This window comes from Corvus cornix, chromosome 5 (genome assembly GCF_000738735.6).
Source record: "Corvus cornix cornix isolate S_Up_H32 chromosome 5, ASM73873v5, whole genome shotgun sequence".
Classification (NCBI taxonomy): domain Eukaryota; kingdom Metazoa; phylum Chordata; class Aves; order Passeriformes; family Corvidae; genus Corvus; species Corvus cornix.
In genome coordinates this window covers 11,727,836-11,748,900 of record NC_046335.1, presented here as the reverse complement: position 1 = coordinate 11,748,900, position 21,065 = coordinate 11,727,836, and the positions used below count along the sequence as shown (strand labels likewise).

The window sequence follows — 21,065 nt, the reverse complement described above, 5'->3', positions numbered from 1 at the left end:
CTATATATGCTGCAGCTGTCTCCAGAGTAGAAGAGGACTCTGTGCTTCATCTCCAAAACTCAGTAATATCCTCTTTTTCTCTTTGTAGGATGATGCTAGCACCTCTCCTTCAACCAGTACACGAGGCTCTGCCCAGCAGCAGCAAAATTCATCAGGTATTATTTAAGTTGAACTACTGGCATTGTAGTTGTCTTCTTAATGTAATCTTCTCCGCCACCTCTAGACTCTGGATTCATTGTCCTACTTCTGAGTGCAGCAGCAGTAACTAACAGAAAAATTCCCAGATACCTATTGTTTTAAAAACTGTACTTAGAAAGAAGTTATGACTTTTATATGCTTCACAATCAAGAAAATTGCAAGACAGCCAGTTTAGTTAGATATGTAGCTGAGGATCTGTGCCTTCAACATTATGCACCTAAGTCTTTTAAGAGGAAAAAACTGTATTACTTTACTTTTTGTAGTGTAGGTGTCCTGATCTGTACAGCTGGGGTTTCAATCTCAAACTGCTATTCTCCCTTAATCTAATAGTTTGTTGCAATAAGGCTGATCCTGAGATTTCCTAGATGAAATTGCTTTTCCTACAATTAATTGAAATAACTGTATCTGAGTAGATGAGCTGCAAGCACTCACATTCATCCCTGCATCAGTCTTGGCCTTCACGCATGCTTAAAGAAATCTTTCCCAAGGGAATGACTATTTAACCATTCAAGCTTCCTTTTGGAACAAAGCCATGACTTGTGTGCTTTGCAGGGGAAGGGGAAGAAGCCAGGAGAAGGGTGTATGTAAACGAGATCTAAAGATTTCCTTGAAGTGCCTGTAATTCTTTTAAAAGGATTTTTAGGACCTTACAGGGAAGCAAATCCTTGCATTTAAAGTTGTCAAGTCTCTGAAACAGTTCATTTAAGGGAGGAGATTGGGATGATAGTAAGCACTTTCAGCAACAAGGGTTATGTAGTACAGCTTTTGGGAATGTTCTGTGAGTTAGAAGTGTACACAACATTAAATAAATTCTCTGTGGAGATTTGTGTAGTGGGGTCTTACTGCCCTTTTTTAGATACATTCACATTTTCTGCCAACTATGCAGACAAAATCCTAAGACTTCTTAACTTTAAATAAGTGTTGTACTGAATAAAGTAAGCCTTGCAGCAATTACCCTGTATTTCCTAATAGAAATTATTTATGCTTTTCCTCCTACTGTTCCAGTTCCATTCCTTTTTAGTATTGTTTAACTATGTGGTCCCTAATTAAAGGGATCACTAAGCAGATTTTTGCCAATGCTTTCCCTATAATGTAGGCAACTGGACTCACTCAGCAATCCCATTTTCCTAGTTCTTCCTAAGTCACTCACCCTCACTGAATGAAAGCAGCTGCATAAGACAATCAACTTCAGGATTTTTTTATTTTTAGAGCAAAAAGAATAAACGAACTTTTCATGTTTGTTTTTCAGACTCTGGGAAGAAGCCATGGGAAAGGAGCAATTCTGTTGAAAAGCCTGTATCTTCATTACTTTCTAGGTGAGCTGCATGGGGTGTCCTTGTGGCTGGCCAGCAGGCGGGATGGCCATGCTGTCCCTGTGGCACGCGCACGACTCATGTCTTGTTTCATTCCATTGCCGTAGAAATCCATCAGTGGTGAAGAGCTGTGAAGCTAAGAGCCCCACACAATCCCACGTGTCTTCTAGGTACTGGCTAACTGCCTGGCTTCTTAACTGTCTTGGCTTGTCCTTTGGCTCATCCCATCATTCAGCGCTAGTGTTCGTCCTCTGCCACGTCTTTTACTCATTCTCTTGCAGTCTGCTTTGTCTGTCGCTGCACAAAGTGTGGAGGTGTCATGTCAGAGGTTTGTTCCATGGAAACGGCCCCCTGCTCACTTGGGCCTCACAGATGTTAATCATGCTGGAGCCAGCACTTAAACCATCCATGTGTGTGAGTCAGAGATATGGGGCTGGCAGCGCTGTGCCACATGGAAGGCACATTTTGGAACATCTTTCTACAGCATGTTCGGGGTGACCCTGCCAATAGGTGAAGCTTTCATTGCCCAGCCTCTGCAGAAATTAAAAAGCAAAAGCAGACATGATCTGAATAGTTTGCAGCTGGGATAAGGGGAGTTATTCTTCTACCCATGCAACCGCAGTGGGCGCATAAGAAAGGAGAGTGAAGCTTGGTGCAGTAGATTAATAAAATCAAGATGTAAAAAGGCCCAGCCACAGACAGGTCTTTCAGACATATGGGGTACAAAAACTAGCAGGTGTCAAAAGCCAAGAAACTGACAGGACTCCAGAAGTCCTGTCAGTCAGAGCAGCCAAGCTTCAGGATCAGTACCCACGTTTTTAGTCACAGAGATTGTTTGATGTTGGACAGCTAAAGAGAGGCTTGCTTGCAGTGCTGGTCCAGGACCACCCAGTGTTACTGGACACTGAGTTGGATGGATAAACTGAATAAGGAGGTAGAACACAGGCTTACAAATGTTTAGTATTTACTGTGAAGGGATGTCCCTTATTTTACATTGTTAGGTATACAACGGTGCTGATGGTCTGGAGAGAGATAAGTTGCCAATGGCAACTATCTGCACATACTTGCTGCTTTGTTAAAAATGCTGTAACATGTTCTACCCAAACATTCAGAGAGATGCATCAGTGTTACTATAGCAAAATATAGTTTTTCCAGCTTTCCTAAAACCAATGAAACATGTTGGTTCTAGGAAATACATGAGCTTCAAATAGATGGAAGACCATTCCTTCTCCTTGCAAATGGGAACGAAACATGGGCTATTTAAAGCAGCCATCACATTTCAGTAGCTATCTTCTATAATGGCAGTGCATCCCAGGAGGAGGAGTTCAGTGGGAAAAAATGCTTTCCTAGTTTAGCACATGGAGTAGTGCTCAGTAGTAGTAGTGCTTGCTTGAAGGACTTCTGTGGGGGAAGCAGGGCAGGTTTCTAAAGCTCTCACTGGTGACCTGTTTCCACTCCTGATCAGTTTGATGGCATTTGTATCTTTCTTAACTCCCTTAGCTGTGAGATGGTAGGACATATGTCAGAATTTCTCAAGAAAGGGTTGCAAGACCAAGCAACCCTCAGGAGCAGCAGCATCTCCACCAGCCCCCAGTTTGGGCTCAAAGATGGTGGCAAAGTCATTTGAAGCCTTTGTATAGCATGGTTAGTTTTTCAAATGTTTTAGAGTTATTGAGTAAAAGAAAAAGGCAAACAGCTTCTGCTTCCTTAATTTATTTTATCAGATGTCATCATGGCTCAGCCCACTGACTAATACCAGCAGAAAGACTGATAACACTCAGGTGCACTAGCCATTAGGGCCAGACTGGTTTTGTTTCTGAGTCAATAAAAAATTACTGTGATACATAACACTATCAACAAGCCACACTTGACTCATTCAAGTCTTCCAAGGATTAGTGGGTTATTATTTTCCCTGTAATATTTTTCTAACCTGTAATCTACTGTTACTTTAGCACCCCGTGAAAGCCTAGGTTGCCAGGATAGGGCTGCTGTACAGAAAACAGACTGTGAGAGAAAACCAGACATGTAGCTTGCAACTTGCAAATGCCATAATAAAATACAGTGTTCAACAGGCTTTATCCCCTCAGCATTTCCTAGTCTGAAATCACTGAGGTTCCCAACACCAGGGGAAAAAAAAATAAATTTACAGCATCTTTGAGGGTCAGGTTGTGCATTCAGGAGCAGTGCTGCTCTCTGGCTGCCAAATGCTCCTGAGCAGCACAATAAGGAGCCTTTCCTGTCCAGCACTCGAACACAGGTGCTGCTGCTCAGGGGTGGATTTCATCCACACCATCAGGTGGGTGCAGCTCAGCACACATTGCAAGGAACTGACTGGCTTTTTTATGCTTTTCTTCCATTTCTCAAGGATGAAGCCAGTGAGCAGCAGCAATGATGTGGCTATGGATGCCTTAGATTTTGATCGAATGAAACAGGTGAGTGAAAATGTCATCTGCACTTTTAGGGATTTGGCGAGCTACCCATTTTCCCCCATGCATGCGCTGTACAAGCAAAACGGCTGTTCAGTCTTCTGATTTCCTCTATAACTAGGTGCCTAGAGAAGGGCTAGCTGGTGAGCAGCAAGAGAGCACAATCTCACTGCTATTTCATCATTATGTCTGCACAGAAATGTGCAAGTAATTATGCCAGCATCTTCTGCATCCGTGCCTGGGAGTGCAGACATAGCTGTTAGCAGTGCTAGGCTCTGACCAGCAGCGGAGGTGGGGGACAAGCACAACCGTGTTAAACTTGCATTTTCTTCCACCAGTTAGAAGGAAATTCTGAGCAGCTGACTTGTGTTTTGTCTCATCAGGAAATATTGGAGGAAGTTGTAAGAGAGTTACACAAAGTGAAAGAGGAGATAATTGATGGTAAGAAAGAGAAAAATTATTATTTTTCTCATCTTTATGACTAATTTTCCATAGATAAGATGATAGGAACTGCAGAGAGTTCCCTGGTGTTTTCAGACTTCTCTGAACAGCTCTGATTTATATACACATTTGAAGAACAAGCATCTACCTTATCTGAGCTCTGACCGTAACACTGCGTTTACATCCTTTATTATGCTATTGATGAGCTTTTTTACCACCAACCTATGAGAAATTTGCTGGCTGGTGTTTCTCACAGGTGGGAGGGTGAGAAAGGGCCTGCCTGTAGCCCATGGCACATCAATTTATCACGATCAGCAAGCGTGAAATCACTTGTAACTTGCCAGCCACACAGGTCCGGGATGAGGAGGGGACAAAGGAAGCTAACTGAAAATCCTTCCCAAAAATCTTCTGTAGGCTTCCTATGCTTGAAGAGTTATTTCAGACCTTCACTCAATCATAGCTTTCCAAATAGCTACATATTTTTATAATTAATTGAAAAGTACAGCAGCTATACCAAATGTATCTGTTATAAATTGCTCTGCAGTTTACAACTGAAGGTATTTTTCAGGGCCATTACCGAAATGTACAGCAGAATTCCCATTTGAAGGCTGCATTAGAGCATATGAAGATGTATGTCCGCACCCTGCACTCCCCACCTTAGATTCACAGGGAAGGGGGAAAAGACGAGACTGTAAAATAGCTAGAATCCATTCCCTGTCCCCTTGCCCTAGATCTGTGTGCTCACAAAACCTGGAGGCAGTTTGCAGTTGGAGAGACCCTTGTCCATCCCAGCAGCTTGGCCCTCAGAGCCTTCCTAGTTCATTCCAATGCAAAATAAGGCATTCACATACACCACAGATGCAACTTCTTTCAGTAGTACTGCAGTTTGCAAGCCAGCAGCTGACTGCTTACCCTTACTCATCCTTTTACCCTCCACTCATCCTTTTACCAGCGTGTACTTTCTGCAGCCTCTCTACTTAGCGTTTTCCATCACACTGGATATAACATTATGCACTAACTTTCTGGTTTGCTTTTCTAGCCATACGGCAGGAGTTGAGTAGAATCAGTACAACATAATGATTGCAAAGCATTTGGACGGTACTAAGAATGCTAGGAAGATTGGATCATTTCTAAGTGTACCAAGGTCATGCAAGATGGTGAGAGAGGACACCGGCACTGTCTTTGTTCTTACACCCTTTTTATTAGCAGACTCAGCACACTTTGAAGCTTGCTGCTGCCTTGGATTCGCTTCATTTTACAAGTCTTAATCTAAAGATTATTAAATTTTAAATTTCTGGATTTTTTAGATTTCATCTGACACTGCACATTGGATTTGTCAGCCTTTTTTGTATTTTGTATTTGCTTATTTAAATGTATTACCTTTCTTTTTAGTAGTAGATAAGAACACACGTGAACCATTTGCTTTTGATAGATGACTTCAAAGTAATTTTACTAGTAGTCTGCAATGTAAATGAAGATCCTTTGCCAACAGAAATGTATTGAGGCATCACCAGAAGAAAGAGACATGTTTAGTTGTCAGCCAACAAGTTCTTTGTCTCAGAGTTATCACAATATTAAAAAATGGTACGTCGGTGCATCACAGTATCTGTGTTCATATTGGTAATAAACTGTTTATTGTCCACATGGCCCTGCCTTTCTTTGTTTCATTTGTCCCTTGAGCTCCTGCACTTCTGTGTCACTTGGTAATAAGAGGAAGGTGACTGAGACTCACTGTGGGGTGGCAGCTCTGCCTCCTGCATTGCAGAGCACAGGAAGAGAGCCTAAGTGCCTTGTGGCTGGTGCAATGGCAGCAGCCCTGCCTTCTCTCACAGGCAGACATTCTCTCACCTGACCGGCCCTGTCACATCACTCCTGAGCACCACATCCTGCAGTCAGGCTGCCACAACCTCAGCCACTTTTTGCCAAAGTGAGTGAAGGACAGTGGCTTAAGGCTCTTCTCAGGCCACCACTATTCTCTACAGTCCCACCATATCTCCTGCCATCACTGAAAAAAAACCACAGGCCTCATCAACTACACTCTTGCAGGTTTCCAGTAATAAAAGGGAGGTGTTTATGCAGAACAAGGCTACCAAAGGCATTAGGTGGATGCAAACTGAAATCCCAAGCACAGCACTGCTGACTAGGGGCTTAAGGGGAGTAATTTGTTAATGGTGTGCAGGTCTTGAGCTTTATTGGTACAGGACACCAAACACTTAACAGTGCATAGCCAGTCATATCATCCAGGTCATGCAATTTTTTCCTTTACAGCCGCTCTTTGCACCAGAGCAATCTTGGGAATTTCAGCTTGACTTGGTCTGGCGCAAGTTTTGCCTGGCAGTCATCTTGATACCATCTTCTGGTAACCTCGTGCAAAAGCCAAGGGCTTGGAGTTCAGCTATTGAAATCTGTCAAGTATTTTCCAAGCTCCCTTCCTTTCTTCAGGCTTCCAAAAAGATTTTGTTTTAAAAGCCAGGCGCCGAGAGTTGGTTTTGGGAGCAGAGCCTGGTGCAGCAGCTCAGGAGAGCCTGTAGTTGTCCTCTTGCTGGTGGAGCAGGCAGCAGACAGGAGGGACAGCTAGCCTGCTACAGGAGACCCAGGAGAGGAGGCAGGATGGGTCCTGTTTGGCCATCAGCTGTAAAATGTTACCCGTTTTGTTTTGGGGTGTTCAGCACTCTTCAAAGCAACCCAAATGCCTTTTAGAAATTAGTCTTTTTTACAGTCTAGTTATACTGTAGATTAAATATGGGAGAAATGGGAGAAATCAGAGTTTAATGCAACAGTGAGATCCAGACTGAGACTAATGTTTGTTAGATGTTTAATGCCAACAGAAGGCAAGAGAGAGGTTGAACGGCAAGATTTCCACATGGGAACTAAAGCAGGCAGGCACTGATGTGCACCACATTGCAACAACCCCAGGACCACAAGAAGGAGCCATTCCAGTATGAAGAACCCGGACAAGCATCAGTAACAGCAGAGATTAGAATGCTCTGTTGCATAAATCTTTTACAGTAGCTCATGCATTTCCTGATTATAAACCCATTTAATGACATACCTGATGATGGCAAGTACTCTTCAAAACTGCTGCCACTGAAGATCACATCTGTTTTGTGAAACTCTCCCATAATCCTAATTAAGGTTCTCGAAGCTGGTGCTTGGCATGGTTCACATTTTCCCTCGGAATGTGGCATTCTGCCTAAGGTCAGTGATAACCATGTTGTACAGCCTGGATATGGCGTGCCGCTGTGTTAACTTCAGCCAGCTGCTGTAAATGGGATTTTCTTACTTTCTTCATCTGCCTTTGCAGGCCTCATATAATTATGACATCATAAGCTGAAGTTTGCACAGGGCCACTTAACAGCAGTGGGAGCAAAGTGTGTGGGGTGGAAGGGGAAGCTTGGCTGACAGGGGCAGGGAGCAGTCCTGGCATCACTTGCACTGTGCTGGTTCCCAGCCCACAGCTCCAGTGACAGGGATGTGCAAGGTGGCTTATTTCCAGTAGTGGCTCTAGCAGAGGATTCCCTCCTTCCAGACAGTAACTCAGTTTGCCAGCTGCCTCTGTAGAGAAGGGTGTCCTTTCATACTGGGCTTGTTGAGCCACTGCAACAGGGCAGGCCACAGGCATCTTACATGGCAGAAATCTAACGGGACATTACTCTCCACTCCTTCCTATCATGCAGCTATTTGCCACAGCCCTAGTGTGCCTGCACAATGGAGATCTGGATCAATTCTTAAGCAAAGGGAATAAAACTATACATAGCCCTAGCATACTTTTAACCCAGACCCATATGCCCTGTGGTTATGAAAAAAACCCTTCTGCCAACATTATTGGTAGTAGCAAAGACAAGTGCTCATGGAGAGAGTGGGATCACAGCCTTCTCCAGCAGCACCCCCACACACTGGAACTCTTTTTGCACATCTGCAGGCACTGCAGGCTTCCAGCCACTTCAAATTCCTTCTGAGATGGACAATGCTGAGCAGGAGGGCTGTGGGGCTGCCCAGGCTAAGCAAGCTGGGACCATGATGGAAATACTGATGGGAGGCAGGTGAAGAAGTGGCTGACAATTTTGGTTGGCTCATTTACACCAGAGCCTCTGTGTCAGGCTAGGTTAGTAGTCCACAGGACATGGATAACTGGATCATGAAACAGCTGAGTAAGGGAACTACAGCATAAGGTCACTCATCAAAGAGGATAAGGACAATAGTCAAATTGAGGAAAACAGCATAATCTTTATTGTGTTTTTATATTACCTTATTAAGCTGGACAAGAGAGTTGAGGAACAGCTGCTAAAGACATGGGAAGTTGAATATGTGATCAGAGTGACAGCAAATATGAAGTAAATCAATAAAAAACTGAAATTCCCTGACATTAGCACTGATACAAAGAAGGTAATGAAAGTTCCCACACCAATGCCTCCTTTGGGAGAGAAGCAGCTTTAATAATTAGGACATAATGTCTTAAGTATATTTGTCACTGAGGAACCAGTGAAGGCTGAAGTGCTGGAAGAAGCCCCATTCTTGCTCTTCTTATCCAAAAGCACAAAACAGTATCTGTGAATAAACTGGTGTTCAGCCCCTGTATTACAAAGGATCTTGCTCTGCTGAACAGACCTGGGTATTTATTTACCCAACTGCCAAAATCATATGGGTGAGAAAAATGGAGAAAGGGTACATGAAGGAGGAACCCAAATTGCAGCAGGTTAGCTCAGCTGCCTTGTGAACAGACAGAACTGGCTCACTGGATCCAGTGCTGCTGAAGGAAGGAACAAAATTGTGTTTAGTGAGGAAATCAGGCTTCCCAGGTCTAATCACATACTCTGAGGGACCAATGAGGCTGCACAATAATCCGTTTCTTTGTTACAGCCATGGATTTCCAGAAGAAAAAAACCCCAAACTGTTAGAGGGTTACAGGGCAAGAGAACCCATATATATATATATATATATATATATATATATATATATATATATGTCTCTCTTTTAACCACTTAGTAAGGACAGAAATATTTTGCCAGCTTTCCATGGTAGAGGGAATTTACTAGATGGCATCTGAATTCCTGACTCCCAAGATATTGTTCTGCTTGGAGAAAGGTTATGTTGATTAATATTTTTGAAGATGCAGAATTATTGAGGATAGCCAGAAGTTTCTAGTTGGAGAGGACAGGCAGGAAGATTTTAGTAGCCAGTGGGGAGAGATGAGAGATGAAGGTTAATGTCAATAGCACCAAGTAAGAAATATAGCGAGAGAAACAACCCTATCTCTATGTTCCAGGTACATCCCCTTAACACCACCAATGGCAATTTTATATAGCTAGAGTATCATGTGCTTCCCAAATGTCAAGTTGTGCCCCTTGAATGACAGAGGACAAAAATTACCATTATTCTGAAAGCAGTTAGGAACAAATACCACCATGGAGATGAAGACATCTCCATGTCTTCACGGACATGTACTCCTAACTCCCATGCACAGAAAGGGGTGTAATACAGAGGAGACACAAGAAAGGTGACTAGGGATGCTAAGAGTCTTGGCAAGGAAAAATTAAAACTAGAACCTCTCCTTTTCCCAGAGGACTTACAGTAGGGAAAAAGGTGAGATACATGAAGTTATGAATACTGTTGAAAAGGTGAATGAGAAAGGACCACCCAGTTCCTCCAGAGGCACATCCATGCTGCTGATCAGGGCAGTAGGTGGAAGACTAAAGAAAGGATTTCTCCTTGCCACAGTTCAGATCTGTCAGTTAGTGACAGTATTAGATCCTAAGAATGGAAGTTCATTCAGAAAAGGTTTAGACAAAGCCCTGGAATAAAGATCCAACCGCAGCTACTAAAATAATGTTACAGACGTACAAAAATATAAACATATATGCACATATAAAATCTCTGCTATTAGCAATTATTGGAAGATAATGAGATATTAGATTAGACAAGACATTGAGCTAAGAGCACCCTTGTGTTCTCCAGAGAGTATCATTTACTTCTGCATGCCAGTCCTCCCTGCTTCCACAGTCCTGTGCACACAGAGCATCTACTTCCAATCTGGCATCAAGAGAAACCAGTCCTGAACTGCACACACGCATGCTCACACATAACACACAGCAAACGTTCTCCCCTGTGGACAAAGCCAAAACTTGGGCTTAGGCTCTTGTGTCCCAGGAAGTTAATTCTAAGCCTAGACCTAAGGTTCACTTAATCATAGTTCACTCTAATGTAGTTTCTGAGGGTTACATATAAAAATATCCTTTATTAAAAAGTATCAGTAGTCTAAAATGGCTTCATTTTCACACTCATCCTCTTGGCGTAAGCAGCATGCACCAACTTTAATTCAGCACACAGAAAGATCCTTCTATTTCTGCAGAAAACTGAAGTTGTGGCAATGAACAAACACACACCACTGCAGCAGGCAGACCTACCCTGTTAGCTTTCCTTTGCCAGCTTGCACAGTCTCTTAACCCTTGAATAAGGACCAAGAGTGTCATCAAAAACAAAGTCCCACAGAACTCGAATCCAGGACTGGTGATGTGGGAGGTTATCATAATATTCTGCTGCAATCTTCTTCACCTGGAAGAAGAAGAGAGAGAATGAGCTGTTTGGCTGCACAGAGTCAGGTGTGTTTCAACCTTGACGTTCAGATCTGATAGCACAGCCATAACCTGAAGTTACTTGTTATTGCTTGTGAGCTTCTGAAGTTCAGCCAAATGAGATGTACTTAAATGCATTTAGATACTTCTTAGCAGATTTCTGATGTAAGTTTTGCCTCACAGTGTCATAATTTGAAAGACGATGGATTCTGCCTTCACTCAGAACTATTTTGTCTCATTTCAGAGGTGGTGGCATCTCCACAATGAGATGTCTTATCCACTTTATCAATTGCCAAGACTCCAGCACACTGTATTTAAAGCCCTGTTTTCCACTTGTAATATTCTTCTGTTGAGGGTTCTGCGTAAGAGAAAATTAACAACTGAGAAAATGCCAGACACAACCTTGCCTACACTTTGTTTTCTCTCCATTCTGCTACCATGATATAAATCCAAGAGACATGTTCCTCCAGCAGGCAAAGAAAATTGCAGGGGTGGTCTGTTCTCTGCAGTCTGATATTAAAAATACTGCGAGATCATTATTAGGTCACAAGTCTAATAAAATTTCATCCCTGCTATAATGCCCCAAGTCTTAAGACTGTTGCCATCAGAGAAGCATTGTGCAGCATTGGGGTGGGGCTTGTAGTGGGAGTAAGGCCAGAACCAGAGGACAGAGAGGTTCCAGAGCTGGCAGGTTCAGGGGACTGTGAGGATTCCCAAGTCATCAGCTGTTATTTCTGCTCCAACTAGATGCTCTGCTTTTTGAACACATTTATAAAGCAGCAGAATCTGTTAACTATAGCACACTTGCACTACCTGCTTGGGCATGGTTTTACTGCAGCTCCACCTCCTAGACAAACAAAGCTCCAGAATAGAGTAGTTTGTCTTGCTGGACACCATGACTTCTCCCTTTAAAAACCCTGCAGAATTTTACAGCCAGCTATGCTGAGCACAGTGCAGAGTTCCAGTGAAGGGTGAAAGGGTTACACAGAAATCATCATGTGAGAAGAGGGTATCATCACCACCCAAGGTGTAACAGTGGAACCTTAACACAGCATTGTGACTGTGAAAAGGTAAGAATCCCAGTGAAAGTTAAATTATAAGATACTATGGCTCCCTGCTAATTACCTCATTAATTCAGCTTCCTAGCAGATGCTTCTCTATGAGGTAAGTTGGATAGTGTACAGGTCTTATTAAGATCTTTCAACTCTGTACCTCTGTCCCTACACCTTGTGTTTGTGGCATGGTAGTGCTGTGCTGGAGATGGGAGATTCAGTTCAGGTTTGACTGTATTCTGTCTTTCACAGAATACTTCAAGCTTCCTAATTATTTCCTCTATCCTGCTTTAAAGCATTGATTTGTACTTCAAAGTAGTTAATTTTCAATGGGATTCAGACAATATCAGGATTTCTCCTTAGAAGTATTTGTTAATAACTGGAAGAAAAGTGATTTCCAGGTGCCAGCTAAGATCTCTGGAGATGCAGATTTAGTTCCCCATGCTCCTTCTGTAACCCTGGTCAGAAATAATTTAATCTGGATTTTATATCCTCCCTTTTACCAGCTGGGTGATTGAAATAGCCAGAGGATGAGAGGGAGGACTATTTCTACAGTAAACTCCCTTGAATGAAGGCTACTCATGAAGCCTGATGCAAACACAAAGGGGGGGCTCAGATAACCAGCTCCAAAAGTTCCACTCCAGCTCTGACATGGTCATTCCCTAGCACACAGTTGGTTAGACCTTCCCTCCTAACTCCATTTTAGATGTTCTGCCTGAATTCTGCCTTTCAACTGCAATTCAGCCCTCATCTACGATACTCAAGTTCATATGGCAAGTCTACCATTCTCTCTTCTCCAGAGCCCCATGTATTTCTTGCCCTCTGCACCAAATCATGTTTTCTTAGGTAGTTACATTATTCTGCAGGGCTCTTGACCATGTTAGATTCTGACCACTACAAGAGCTTCAGGAAGTTTTCCTGTATTGCCCCTTGCACATGGAAGTGGAAGGACAGAGATTCAGAGAAACCCATTCAGCTCCTAGGAACAATGCCTCAGGCTGTGTCCTCTGGCTCCAAAGGCTGACTGAAAAGCAGTATTGACAAAGTAGTTAAAAATGGCTCAGAGAAGAGGCCAATAAACAGCCTGCCTATATTCAGCCCAATAGCTTCAGCAAACATGAGCAGCATCTTGTGCAGGAAGGCAGGCACCACTTGCATCGCTGGCAAGGTCCCTCTGCTCTGGGCAGGACAACCATGTGGGATGTACAGAAACAATGGAGAGGGGAAGGTGGAACTGCAATAAGGAATGGAGAAAAGAGAAAATTTAATGAATGCAGTTAGAGGTGGGGCTTCTGAAGGATTTTCTTATGGAAAAGAAGGAAATTTGTTAAGATACATGTTCCCATCTTGCTATCACAAGGCAGAAAAGAATTTTAAAAGAGGTTTCTCTTTTACAATAGATCTACACAAAAGTTTCCCAGCAAAAACATCTCATTTTTGGTTATTTCTTTCAGCATCTCCATACATAAAACAGAATTATCAGCTTATCAACCAGAAAATCTGGATAGTGGGAGGGCAGAAAGTAATTGGAGTTTAATGCAGGTTCCCTTTTAAATGCAACATCATATGAGGAGTGGCTGAGGGAGCTGGGGTTGTTTAGCCTGCAGAAAAGGAGGCTCAGGGGAGACTTTATCACACTCTACAAATCTTTGAAAGGAGGGTGTAGCCTGGTAGGGATCGGCCTCTCCAGGCAACAAGCAGCAGGACAAGAGATAAAAGGCCTCAAGCTGCACCAGCGAGGTTCAGGTTGGACAGCAGAAAGAATTTCTTCACTGAGACTTGTCAAACACTAGAACAGTTGCTCAAGGAAGTGGTGGAGTCACCACCCCTGGAAGTGTTCAAGAAATGACTCAACATGGCACTTCATCCTATGGTTTAGCTGATATGGTGGTATTAGATCAAAGTTTCGACTCAATGATCTTGCAGGTCTTTTCCAACTTTAATGATTCTGTGATATCTGTGAAGTATGGTTGAGGCTGGAAGAGTCATCCTCTGTGTTACATTCTGATTACAGTACAAAACCTGTAGGCAGCAGTTTCCAGGTAGCAAGTTTTGTGGCCAGATCATAGATTGCCTTAAAGAGGATGGCACTGTGATTAAGTATTTCAAAATCCTGCTCCTCAAGCTCTTCATTTATTGCATTGTAGGTGGTCCATTTTCTTCAACTCCTCCCCACCTTCTTCCTTACAAATCTCAACTGTAAGTCTTAACTCATTGCTAGTTTGTAAACGGAAATTGCAAAAGAACTGTCTGAAATTCAAGAAGAGCAAGTGCAGGGTCCTGCATCTGGGGAGGAATAACACCAGGCACCAGCACAGGCTGGGGGGAACCTGCTGGAAAGCAGCTCTGAGGAGCACGATCTGGGGGTCCTGGTGGACAACAAGCTGTCCATGAGCCTGCAGTGTCCTGGGGACCAAGAAGGACAATGGAATCCTGGGGTGCACTACGGAGAGCATTGGAAGCAGGCCAAGGGAGGTGATCCTGCCCCTCTACTCAGCCCTGGTGAGGCACATCTGAAATGCAGTGTCCAGTTCTGGCTCTTCAGTACAAGAGGGACATGGAGCTCCTGGAGCAAGTCCAGAAAAAGGTGACAAAGTTGATCAAGGGACTGGACCATCTCTCTTATGAGAAAAAGCTGAGATAGCTGGCCCTGTTCAGCCTCAAGAAAAGACAACCGAGAGGGAACCTCATCAGTATCGATAAGTATCTGGAGGGTAGGTGTCAAGAGAATGGATCCAGGCTCTTCTCAGTGGTGCCGAGCAATAGGACAAGAGGCAATTGGCAGAAACTGATGCACAGGAAGTTCCACCTGAACATGAGGAAGAACTTCTTTACTGTGCAGTGACCGAGCACTGGAACAGATTGTCCAGAGATGATGCGGAGTCAGATGGGGATATTCAAGAACCTTCTGGACACAATCTTGTGCCATGTGCTCTGGGGTGCCTCTGTTTGAGCAGGGAGGCTGAATCAGATGACCCCACTGCAGTCCCTTTGAACCTCACCCATTCTGTGATTCTGTTATCAGAGAACGATAACAAGAGAATGCAAAGTCTGCAGGACAATTACTAGGCACTTTGCACCTGATATATTGAGGCTTTTCTTCAAGCAGATCAAGTTGGCAGGGTAAGAAATCATACCTGTTGGACTGAAACTTTTGTTCTGGCTCTGTGCTTGTAGAACACAGTGATAAGACCCTAATCCTAGTCCATCATACCTGATAGGCACAAAAGTCAAATGCAGCCTAGTCTGTCAGCATGGCTGTTACACGCTCTTTGTCCTGGGGCTATACAGAAACTAGAGAACCTTATGACACAAAGCTGCAAAATTACATTTAGAATGCTCAAAGGCTAATTACAGAAGTTCCCTCTATAGTCCTACATCTCCACCACAGGGTGAAGAACTCTCAAGCTAGCCCTCCTGGCCATCATAGGGTTAAAGAAATTTGCAACTCAAAACCAGCACATCTACCATGTTTTCCAGTCTTGTCTGTCTAATAAATCTGGTTTCATACCATGTCTTTTCCTTTTCCCACAAGCTTAATGAGTAACTAGCTTGCCTCTGGTAACACTGCCACTTTTATTGCAGCTTCTAGGAGGAGTAGAGTTCCTTCTTCTTCTCCAGTCTCCTCTCTCCATAAGTATACTCAATCCTACAGACAATGAAGAATGGATCTCTTTACTCATTTGGTAAACAATGCAATATTTTATAGTTATAAGACTTCATTGAAAGACTAATCTAGTCTTAAGTCTACAGGTGTTTTTTTAGAGCAGGTCCTTCATTGCAATGTTAAATTTCATGGTCTCTTGTGTAATCTCTCATTATACTAGTGGGACAAGTTCTTACTGCACACCCATGTCACTCATCTTTAATATCCATAAGCTTATGAGCAGAGCCTAATTCTTCCTCTTTCACATCTGTCACAGTCCTAGGGTAAAGGTCTTTCCAGTGGCAAACACATTACTCAGAACATTCTGAATGACACACCTGTAACAAAGGACAAAGCTGAATTTACTTTCCTGATAAGCAAGCTGAAAAGCCAGTTGCTTTCCAAGATTGAGATCCAGTTATTCTCAAATCCTATTTCTTCCCTGCTCTCAATCATGCAGGATAGATTTTTAAAAATAGAAATCTTTATTCCACTTTCTACTTGACAGTAATTAAAAATAAAAATAGTCTCACTGAGAGGTCATCCACATTACACAATGCAACTATTAGAAGTTCAAGTGTCTAAGAGACTAAATCTGAAAAAAACAGATCTTTGCTGAGTGAAGAATTTGCCAGAAGGTTAAGGAAAGTAGAGCAAGGTGAGGTTTCCTACCTGCTATGAAGTTCAAGATTTAAAGCTAATCAGAGAGGATCTGTTTCTTTATTTCTTTCCACCAGAGAGGCAGAGATTTTTTTTTCTCATTTTGCAGAAAAGAGTAACCAACTTGTTTTTATGGTCAAAGCATTTTCTACAGTAACTGTTTTGTCAAAGAATTTTCACTTTTTAATGGAATTTTTACTTGTAATTGATCACTCATTAGACTCCAAGTCTTCTATATAATTCTGTCAGGCAACAGTGACTGACAAGTCTGCTCTCTCCTCCACCAGCAGGGCAAGTCACAGTTACCAAAGAGCAAAACACACGCAAACACAAGCTCATGAAATTCAGCTAATAACTCCATCCTCTTTACACAGGAGGGCAGACACTTCCAGCTGCTGTGCTGCCTCAAGGAATTAGGCTGAACTATTTGTGGTGTGGGTGGAGAAGAGCTTTTCAGGTCTCAATCAGGGCTGGAGCAACAGTCCCAGCAAGTTCAATTAGTCACTCACCTCCCTTGTGCAGGATACAGAGCTAACCTCCTTCTCTTCTATTTACATTTTGGTAATCTAAGTATCTAAGCCCATCTAACAAGTTTGAACATTTGAAACTAAAGCTAAGCACATGCACTTCCCCTCTGAGCTATCAGGTGTATCAGTGATGGGAGTGCCTCACAGGGGAACCTCGTATCTGAATGTAAGCTGCTGTACCAGCTCCTCTGGGCCTTGCCCGGAACAGGCAGTGTCTCCAGGACAGACCTCCAGCAGTGAAGGAGGTGAATGAAACACAATTTCAGGCTATATAGAGGCTTCCCATACTCTTCTACACAAGAAAATCTCCAGTTGATTTGAATCTCCTCTCAGAGAGTGTTTCTGTGATGGAGAACATGAACCCATACAGCAGGGTTTGCCTGGGTATGCCATCATAGAAGCTGCACGTGGTATCAGTAATGGGGAGGTCACAGCTCCTGAACCTCAGGCTCCTCAGGTCTACCTCCACCTCAAAGGATATATATTGCAGTAGCAGTTCCCAACTTTGCATCAGGCCAGAGAAAGAGGTTTCCTTCCTGTTACGTCAGAGAACTTGTACGTAGGAGTAATCCTTCAAACTCACGTACCTCTAACACTGTGAGCACCTGCTGAGGAACCCAGGTATTAAAACACACAAAAGCAGCCACATACCTGGAGGGAGATTGAAAACCATTCCTAGACACCTGGGCTTTGCAAATTTGATTCCCACAACTGATAAAACATAAACAAAAATGGGTTTGCCTTTCAAAGGAGGAAAGCCACAGCACTTTCCCAATGACAGACCAGGCCTCCTCAGTTTCTGTGGGTGGGGCAGCAGAGCTAAAAGGAGTCACAGAGAGTGCGGCTTTATTTTCTAGTGCTATCTGTGTCAGGCTGGAACATGCCCTAAAACTTATCTCAAAAACAGAAGAATTTTCTTTGATGTTAATCAAGCAATATAGTTAGCAGATTGATCATTAGACAAATTTCCAGTAGCAATTGCCACCTGCCTCCCTTTAGATGGGCCTTTAAACTTTCAAAGAGTTGAAACTTGGTGGCTGAGAGATGTAAATCAAGATATTTAAAGCCTTTTTGGAGGATTTTATCATGCAAAAGGTATTCCTCAAGCCCTCTGAAGCTCAGATGTTCTACTTTGCATCAAATAAACTAAATATTACAGCAGTTTGACAGCCATTTCTCTCAACCTCTGGCTTAAAATTAATGAGAAACAAATCAAAAAAGCTGTTTTCTTTATTTTCCCCTTTTTTTCTTAAATTCATCAATTGCTATGATTTGGAGTGTTTTCTTTGAGACAGTTTAGCAGCTTTCATAAAAATACAACTCACTCATGCTATCCTTACCATGGGCAATCTGCATCCAGGAATGCTGGGGAAGTCATGATGCTCCATGTGGTAGCCTACATTGAAGGTGAGCCAGTTCAGAGGTCCGTAGTAAGAGTATGTCTCATACCCTTTTAGGAACATGTAGTGTTCTGCTATGAAGTGCCCAGAAATGGGATGAACACCCAAGCAAAGAATTGTACCTGCTATTAAGTAAATAACTGGTTTGAGCCCCCACAGGTAGTAAATGATGAGGTCTACAGAAAACTGGACGAGAGCATTGAGAATTTCCATCCGTGTAATTGCTTTGGGGTTCACATACAGTGGTCTCAGACTGTAGAACAGAGGCTGGAGGAACAGCCAAAGCAGTTTCCGAAGCGGCGTGCAGAAAAACCAGCCCTCAAAGTCTGTGGGAATGTCCACGTCCAAACTGTCCCCTCCCAGATACCGGTGATGGTCAATGTGGTATTTCTTGAAGGAGGCAGAGTAGGGGATGCCAATGGGCAAGTTGGCAAAGACTGCGAACCATCGGTTCCACTTGGCCTGCTTGTTGCCAAAGGCCACATTGTGTGAAATATCATGGATGGCGAGGGTCAGGGAATGGTTGATGCAACCCCCAAAAGCATAAGCCCAGAAAAAAATCCATTTCCAAGATAAGTCTTTCACCAGGTAGCATGCCAGCAGCTGCGTGAAAACCATTCCAGATACAATCCACTTTAAATGTGGATCTGGGCCCATCAGAGTCTTGATCTCTGGATACTTTGCTAAAGGAAAAAATGCAGAGAAAAATTTGGTTAGATCATAGTTAGGTAAACACCATCACACTGTGACTCCCTGGTTTTTATCACACTATGTTTGAGGCCCTGGTTTTATAAAATGCTAATTCCAAAATAAGGTTGCTACTATGGTGAAAGTTTTACAGCATCATATCCAATTGTGATTGATATTGATATATACATACTTATATGTCTATATATATAGACATATAAAAAAAAAAATACCCTGATGGTCACTCTGTGGCATCATGTCCCTTCCCCACAATGAGCATCGCTTCACAGTGATGAGTAGTAATATGCCAAACCCCACAGGACTTAAGCTCTAAGAAACACCTTCTCCATGTTTTTAATGTCCTTTTGTATTTTGCTCAGATCAGATGTTACTTTGCACAAAAGGGATACAACTGCCTTCTCTGTAGTCCTTTTCACACTGTTGTTTCAAACACACAAGCAGAGGAAAGAGAGCTGAGCAACAGGCTCACCTGGTTTTGCTCTGTGGTTAGATGACAAACACAGCATTTAAAAAAAATTCCTAATTATTTGAGTGTTTACCAGTGCTCACAAAACATACAATTCTTCACACACAGTAACATCACAATTAAGTCAGTAATATTATCAGGATTTTGTAAAGCGTGGAAAATTTTTCTCTGTTTCCATGTCATATACCAAAAGCAGGCATAAAAGCCACACAGATAATCACACAACAGCTTCATGAGGCCTCACAAATACTGCAGTACAGTGTCAGAGTGATGCAGGCTAGGCTTGCCAGATCTGACTTGTGTCAGGCCAGGACCAGCTTACTGAACTTCAGTTCCACCTGCCATTCATCTGTCCTTAAGAAAGAAAATAAAATACAGAGTACAGCTTACCCTCTAGGTGCTGTTCATTGATTCACATCTCCTCTTTGTGGATCTACACTTCTCACTTCCAGTATTAACTTGCACATGATTCCTTCTGCTGCCTTATGGCTTTTACCCACAACTGACCTCCCTCCTCTAACTCATACTTTGCATTTCTCAGTAATTGCAGCTTACACAGATAAGTGCATAGAGAAGTCACTCATTCTGAACCCCGAGGTTACACAGTGTGTCCCTGTGAGTTTCATGGGCCCATTTTATGAATAGAAAAGTAAACATCATCTCACTGTCACAGTATAATACCAATACAATAAAATCAGATTACAATGATCTGCATCTATGCAGCTGTGTATACTATAAACAAATGCTGGAGACAATACATGTAATTTATGTGACCTTGAAAGCAGTGGCAGATACTGAGTGCTGGACGCAGAGAAGGTTTTTGTAGAAGTGAACCATGAGAAGTTTGCAGAAGTTCAAAGAGATGAAGTGCTACTTAAGGAAGCAGGTTGATGTGGAAATGCTCTGCAGCCATTCTGACAACCTTTGAGCCTCTTGGCCAACTTCAGCCCAGTTTGACAGAAATTAGAGATTACAAAGATTGTGCAAGTGCTGTGGAAGGTGAGGACAAAAGATATTCTCAAATCTTGTCAGGACAAGGAGGCCAAGGTCACCATGAGGAGTGTTCAGGAAAGAAAAAGATTTTCTAAGTGGTGGGAAAGCTGTAGTAAAAGTTCATATCTTTCTAAAGTCAGACAATTTTTTAATAAAAAACTCCAGAAAGTCCAGGGGTTTTTTTGTTTTGCTGCTTTGTTTTTGTTGCTGTTTTCACTATTCTTGAAATTCTTGAAATTTTATTTTTCACACCAGAAAAGTTAACATGCCAGAAGTAGCATACCTGAACAGGTACCAAAATTTTACACGAAGTGCTGCTTATGCAAAGTTCACTCTAAAGTATAATGATACAATGACCTGGTCAGAACAACTGTTACAGACATGCAGTTTTATGTAGCTTAATGTCTTTCTTAGGGGTATCTGTCCAAAAGCCAGAAAACTCTTTAATAAATCAAGGCACCTCAAAGGTTATCACATCATGCAGCTGGTAGAGATAAGTTACTGCAGTCATCAGAAGAGATGAAACGTAAAACAACCAAATCTGTTCCTCAGCCTGGTCAAATTGAGGCCACATTGACCCCCAAAACAAAACAAAAAAGAAAAGAAATTTTAATGGGATGGGAAAATTGCTTAGAGATGCTTTATACAGTCATTTGAGAATAA

At 42.6% G+C, this 21,065-nt stretch overlaps 2 protein-coding genes across 12 annotated transcripts in view; one reads left to right on the top strand and one right to left on the bottom strand.

Annotated features, from left to right (window-relative positions):
- EVL (Enah/Vasp-like) overlaps positions 1-6,024 on the top strand; it is a 121,362-nt gene extending 115,338 nt beyond the window's left edge. For 5 of the 10 annotated variants that reach the window (XM_039552655.1, XM_039552653.1, XM_019283291.2 and 2 more), the window contains 6 exons: positions 89-155; positions 1,448-1,514; positions 1,619-1,681; positions 3,877-3,943; positions 4,321-4,378; positions 5,418-6,024. In XM_039552655.1, coding sequence (XP_039408589.1) covers positions 89-155; positions 1,448-1,514; positions 1,619-1,681; positions 3,877-3,943; positions 4,321-4,378; positions 5,418-5,455 — 360 coding nt within the window. In that variant the 3' untranslated portion in view covers positions 5,456-6,024. The remainder of the gene's footprint in view (positions 1-88; positions 156-1,447; positions 1,515-1,618; positions 1,682-3,876; positions 3,944-4,320; positions 4,379-5,417) is intronic. The other 5 variants (XM_039552656.1, XM_039552661.1, XM_039552662.1 and 2 more) reach the window with 3 other exon arrangements.
- A 2,561-nt stretch (positions 6,025-8,585) lies between these two features.
- The window catches only part of DEGS2 (delta 4-desaturase, sphingolipid 2), a 33,017-nt gene continuing 20,537 nt past the window's right edge, over positions 8,586-21,065 (bottom strand). For both annotated transcript variants that reach the window (XM_039552665.1, XM_039552664.1), the window contains exons 2-3: positions 18,176-18,918; positions 8,586-10,930 (exon numbers count right to left, since the gene is read on the bottom strand). In XM_039552665.1, coding sequence (XP_039408599.1) covers positions 10,787-10,930; positions 18,176-18,892 — 861 coding nt within the window. In that variant the 5' untranslated portion in view covers positions 18,893-18,918 and the 3' untranslated portion in view covers positions 8,586-10,786. The remainder of the gene's footprint in view (positions 10,931-18,175; positions 18,919-21,065) is intronic.